Source organism: Fragaria vesca, linkage group LG3, assembly GCF_000184155.1.
Source record: "Fragaria vesca subsp. vesca linkage group LG3, FraVesHawaii_1.0, whole genome shotgun sequence".
Taxonomy (NCBI): domain Eukaryota; kingdom Viridiplantae; phylum Streptophyta; class Magnoliopsida; order Rosales; family Rosaceae; genus Fragaria; species Fragaria vesca.
In genome coordinates, this window is record NC_020493.1 from 27,257,576 (window position 1) to 27,264,105 (window position 6,530).

Sequence of the window (6,530 nt, forward strand, 5' to 3'; positions counted from 1 at the left end):
TTTTCTTTTTTTTTTTTTGGTGTGCCAATCGACACCCTCATAATTTGGGTTTCTGAAATCGTTTCCTGCCGCATACTGCATTGGTGGGTAAGTTATACATCATTTATGGAACAACTAGGGTTCATGTATATTTATTTATTTTGAAATTGTAATTTTATCTTTGTTTAGAGTTGGTCATGGGTTCTAATACATGAGCATGTTCTGGCAAATATATACAGACACCCTCACACATTCCATATAGGCATGTATAATTATTTCCTAAATTGTTGATTGATAAAAGTTTTCTGAGTCGTATACTTGGTTGATACAGATAAAGATCTGGGATGATCGCAAGACACAACCACTTATAGTACTGAGACCCTATGGTGGCCTTCCTGTTTATTCGTCTATATTTATGACAGCTCCCAACAAACCAGATCACATCATACTTGTAACAGTGGTAAGTGATCGTTGATTTATTTACATAGTACCAAAAGGTGTTGTCTGTCCTAGTGTGCTGAAGTGTAATTATACAGGGCCCACTTAATCGGGAAGTGAAGATCTGGTCCTCAGCAACTGAAGTGCTTACCAGTGATGATGAATCATGGAAATGTACCCAGACCTTAGAGTTAAAGAGCTCTGCTCAACCTCGAGTTGAGGATGCATTCTTTAATCAAGTCATAGCATTGTCACAAGCTGGCCTTCTTTTACTTGCAAATGCTAAGAAGGAGGCCATATATGCCGTGCACATAGACTTTGGTGGTGAGCCAGCAGCTACACACATGGATTACATAGTAGAATTTACTGTTGCAATGCCTGTTTTGAGCTTTACGGGGACAAGTATATCTCCTCATGGTGAACAAATCGTTCAGGTTTATGGTATCTTTACGGGGACAAGTATATCTCCTCATGGTGAACAAATCGTTCAGGTTTATTGTGTCCAGACACGAGCCATTCAACAGTATGATTTGGACATATCGAAGTGTTTACCTCCCCCGCTGGTGATGTCAACTAATTCAGCATCGAGACCTGGGAAACTGCCTGGTATAAGAAGCCTGACAGATGGCACCCATAGTGGTGACCAACAAGTTAATGAGTACTCGATTGACAACAACACTGGGGGGGATGCAAATTTCCATGAAGTGGTTGATAACAGTGATGAGGGTAATCCTGAGTTAAAAGTCAACACTGCAGTTCTTCAAATTAAGGCCATGCGGGATGAGATGGATCAGGTGAGTGCTGAAGAATTTGGAATTTCAATTATCTTGCACCTGTGTTTGGCACACTAACTATTTTCAGCTTAACTCAGTGAAGCAGACCTAGTATCTTCTCTAAAATTATGCTACTGCCGTTTAAGTCGATCTTCAAGTTATTTATTATTTGGTGAACTGGTATATCAATATGATCTTTCTTGTCCCATTTCGCCTGCCTATATCATGGGATGAGCAAAAGGTTCTATGTTTGGATGTTTTATGGTTGTGTTTTGTGTAATCAAACCTTTTTTCTTGTCCATTATTTTTTCTGTTAACTATGGCTTTTCATCATATGCGCAGCTGGAGATTAAGCAAAAAGACTTGCAAAAAGAATTGCAAGAGCATATGACAATGAGGAAGAAGGCCATAAAAGACAATGCTGATGCTCTGCAGTTGGCTTTATCCAATTGCTTTCAGAAATTGGAGAAATCAGTCCTTGAAGCTACTGTACACAGGCAAATCCAGTTGGATTTTGAAAATCCGGGTAACCAATCTCTTCGGGTATGTTTAAGGCTCCTAGTAATTTTTTTGCATTTGTGATTTAAATATCAACAGGCGATTGATTTGGTTTAGTGAACCTTTCAACTAGTTATATGTGTGACCTTTTCATATAGGATGCTCTCAAGTCTAGCATAGAAGCTTCAATGGTACCTGCTATTGAAAAGTCATGTGATGCCATGTATCAGAAAGTAATTGCTAAATTACAGACTGCCGAGCAGCAGCATTTTGAGTCTGTGCATTCACCTTTGGCCAATTCTATAAGGGTGTGTATGCTTATACTCAGTCCTTTTTCTCTTTTAATAGTTTAATTATTGACAAAATCTTCTTCGCTTATGCTTTCACTGGTTGTTATCTTTCTTGGAATGGGAAAATTTCTAGCTTTGCTTTCTATTGTGTGCTCTAGGTTCACTATGGTGTACGGTTCTATCTGCAAGTAGGTGTGACATTCCATTGTGTTGTATTTTACAGGACATTATTAAGTCCGTATCATCAACTACTCAATTCCTAAGCACAGAACTGGCTGGTGGCCACCGCTATTTATTGGATCTCGTAGTTGGAGGGGGAAATTTAAGTGCGGTAAATCCCCTAGGCAGTCAAGTAACCGGTGGTTTCCACGAGAAGGTTTGCTCTATCTTAGGTTTGTTCATCTGATGACTCCTTATTTGGCTGTGTTGATCTCAAGAAGCATTTGGTATATGCATGATAGGTTGAGGTTTCATTGGATCCAAGAGAGGAGCTGCGAAGGTTGGTGCTTGAAAGCAAGTATGAGGTCGCTTTCAGGAGTGCTCTACAAAGAAATGATATTGGCATTGTATATTGGTTATGTCATGAGGTATGATTTGATGATCTTTTGGTGGTTATTATCTAAAGTGGTGATGGATTGTCAGTTTGATAATTGTTTTCAACATTTTCCAGGTTAATCTTCATGGCATACTGCAACATTCTCTTCTGAGCCAAGAAATACTTTTTCCACTCTTCCAACAGCTGGCCTATGGTTTCAACATTGATCCAATCGTTGATGCATGGATGAGAGATGTGGCAATCGCCATGAACCAGACTTTTGCTATTCATGGAAAAGAGAGAGTTCTTCAAGTACTGCATGAGCTATGTCACTTGCCTGCGGTCTCCAACGTCGATCGAGGTAGGATTACTGATCTCATGGATTTCATAGACAACATCTGAAGTCTATTGCTCGTTGTGCAGCATCTTTGTCACGCTTTGAGTCAGAATATGGCACAAACCATCCTGTGTTAAGCACTATATATCCCTATCAAACCCTTCTGTTTTGCCTGTTCAACAATGTCTGATTAAGTCTTTGATTAAACAGTGCACATAGTAGTGAGTAGTGATGACATGAAAATCTTTTAGCATAGGGATGTAGTCATGTTTATGGATCACCTCAAATTTCTCTTTGTACACTTTCATGGCGGCGGCGTGAGCTAGAAGTAGGTGATGTGTCACTAAATATGGCTCTCTCCCTGAATCGCCACCGGTGCATTTAGGGTTTTGCCAAGCAGAACATCTGCCCCGGTCGCATAACCACTGACGCTGTAGGTAAGTGGCTCATTTAGTGTAGTCCAGTGCTTGACTTTATCACCAAATTCTTTGTAGCAGAGCTCTGCAAAGTCTTGGAAATGATTCCTGCACATTCCATATATAAGAACAATGATCAGAATGAAATGCTAGTTATGACCAAAAACTACTAATGAATGAACATCCAGCATCCTGATCTTTTGCAAAGCTTGTCCAATTTTTCGCGACCATTTTTAAATACGTAAATGTTTTTCTTTCCAACTAACGCTAGGTAACTGACATTTCTGGGTACAGGCTGTATCACAAAGTATGTTGATGTGCTACATCATTTGCCGCTTAAGGTGGAATCTGAAATAGTTGTTCACTTTACATTATTCTTTCCCCGGTCACTTTTGTGGTATCTGTTTTTACTTTGGGGAACTAGACGTACACAATTTGAGGGCTTAGGAAGCCACCGAATTCCTCTCTAAAGCTTGTAGCGTATCCCAATGGAAGAGTGTGACGAAGGGCTTTAGACCTGCATTCAATTTTTTTGCGAATGAGGAAAAGAACGGAGGATATGTGCAAGTTATCATTCTATATATGGATAAGCTCATGAGATCTACCATTGGCTTGAAGCTCGTTGAGGAGATTCTTATAATATGTGATCCCTTCCTGGTTAGCACCACCACTTAGCTTTCCCTCTGATCAATATATATAATTATCATGATCCAAATTAGTTACTTCAGTCGAAGAATATAGAAAAGAGTGGTGTGTCCGTTGTAATCAATCAATTTGATGATCTTACTTGGTAACAACTTAGACCATAAGATTGAGAATGTAAGCATCCCAGCCCATATCCTTAAGCATCTTCACATCTTCCTATATGGAGAATTATGAAAAAAGAATAATCATTTGATCTTATATATAATAAGCATGTAAGAAAACCTTGTTGATGTTCCTTTAATGTACTCGATAACGTACCTTGTACCGATGACATTGATCAGTTGCCACATCTCCACTGCTATGGTCCTTCATCTTCTCTGATATATTTCACCCCGAACCAAAACAAAGAAGAAATTTTAGAAAGCAGAAGAGAATATAGTTTCTCCTCATATCAGTCATGAATCTATTTATCGATCTATCGGAGTATCGGACACCAAGCGCAAGTAACATTTGAGTTTCTATGCAAGTATTTTGGAGTAAGAGATCACCTGGATACTTGTGAGCAAAGGCGTCCCATACACATGGTCCTGTACCACCTTGTCTTGGTTTGCAGCCCCCTCGAACTAAAAATAGAACACAATTATATCAAATTCAGCCATGTATGATTGACCATCGATCTCCTGCAGGTGTACTACGCACATTAATTCAGAGAAATCAGAACCTAAAGGATACCTGGTATGCCGCGGAAGCTGTCTCGAACACGAAACCTGCCGGAAAATTGCTCCGGCTGAAGGAAGTATAATTACGTGACTTCTTTTGGGGTGAAGCTTTCCGGCTACTATGTCCATTTATCCCTGTACTGCTAAGAACAAGTAGGAGGCCAAAGAGAACGCCTAACCGGAGAGCCATAGTTATTTGGGATAGAGCAATTTGAAATCCATCTATGTCAACTTCGGGAATTAATATACGTAGTCCTCCTTCTTGTTCAACAGAAGCGGTCAATGCTCAAGGATTTAGTTGCGAAATCGATGAAACGGGTGGATGGTAGTTTGAACGTCCAATGAAGTGTCACTAATTCCTCGATTTGATTTGTTGCACTTGAACCGATTATATATTACTAACTGTCACGTTCGTTAGTGATCAAAAAAATCAAACTACGGTAAAAACCAAGCAACTACAGTAAAAAGATCAAACCCAGCGTCCCTCCATCCTCCCTGCTCCAAAACATTGCTCCCCCGAAACCCAGCCTCTGAGCCATAAGCTACATGAGGCCTCATGGTGCTGCGTTGCTAAATGTTCATTATTTGATTAGATCTCAAAGGTTCCCCAAGTTCCCTTGCTCCCAAGATTTATACTCCTAGTCTCTCCCCCAAGAACATCAGCCAAAGTCTCTGATGTCCCCTCCGCAGCTGCCCCTCGTCATCATGGCACCTAGGGGGAAAGTCGTGGTCCGCGGCCGACGAAGAGGCTCGAATCATCGGTCACGGTTTCCAGACCCGTACCTAAATAGAGTTTTAAGAGTCGATAGATTAGGGTCCGGAGCCTTAAAGGGCCCAAAATTTTCTTTTTTCTTTCTGTGATCATATTAGTTTAGTTAAAAACAACAAAAAATAATTAAAAGCATCCAATTAGGGTGGTGTTAAATTACAAAAGCAAAAAATGAATATAAAAATAAAATCTTACCCTTATATTACTATTATTAGTTGCTATTTTAGAAAAAATGAGCAGTCTAAGTAAGAGATTTGTTGTATTAATATGATTTTTAATATAAATAGAATTTCTATTGTTTTTTTAGGTTAGATTTTGAGTTTATAGTTTTAGTCTGTGAAAGTTTTTGTGTGTTTCTTAAAAAGAGAAAATAAAATTGAATGAATACTATATTTTGAGGGCCAAAATTTGAAAGTTCGACTCAGGTCTAAAAATCTCAGGTCTGGGCCTAACGTTTTCAGGTCGACGAGTCGTCGATCTAGGTTGAAGAATGAAGAGGCTCATTATGAACAGATCTGATCATGGATAAACTGAACGGTCCAGATCACCCATGTGATTTTCTAGTTTTCTTAAATTATTTTAATATCTAAAAATTACTAAAAATAGTTTCGTATATCCGAAGGGTGCTTCTAAATGTATCCGGCAAATTACTAATTATACCAACACTTCAATTTTTGTCACACATTTTCCTAAATTGCCCCTTTATCTATTTACACTCAGCAAATCTTCAAAACATCATACCCAACACCTCTCTCTGTCTCTCTCTCTCTTCTATTACCAGAATTTTGTTTCATGAACAATACAATGATTTGGAGGTAAAGCAAACACAATTTATTAAGGAATAATTGATTTGAGGCATAAATTCACAAAGAGAAGAAGAGGAAGAAATAGTGTGGGAGATGCAAGAGTGCTTGAATTTCTCAATCCAGCATCGACCACAATTCTATTTCTAAAGCTTTACAAATCTGGGTCAAGAGCCTTAATCATGAATTCAGTTTCTCCTTAATTACATTCTCTATCGAAGTTTTTCGTTGTGATCTCATATTCGGATGTTCCTATGCGGTGATGGTAATTATAATCTTTTGTGAAAACAAGATTTTCAAATGCTTTGTTGAGGATTATTTCATATAT

The 6,530-nt window shown here is 38.8% G+C and overlaps 1 protein-coding gene across 1 annotated transcript in view; it reads left to right on the top strand.

Moving 5' to 3' along the window:
• Nucleotides 1–6,530, top strand: part of LOC101295505 — a 47,035-nt gene that overhangs the window by 4,607 nt on the left and 35,898 nt on the right. Inside the window, exons 5-9 of the mRNA XM_004296281.1 lie at nucleotides 311–439; nucleotides 516–851; nucleotides 909–980; nucleotides 4,320–4,324; nucleotides 4,863–4,948. Of these exons, the coding sequence (XP_004296329.1) occupies nucleotides 311–439; nucleotides 516–851; nucleotides 909–980; nucleotides 4,320–4,324; nucleotides 4,863–4,948 (628 nt within the window). The remainder of the gene's footprint in view (nucleotides 1–310; nucleotides 440–515; nucleotides 852–908; nucleotides 981–4,319; nucleotides 4,325–4,862; nucleotides 4,949–6,530) is intronic.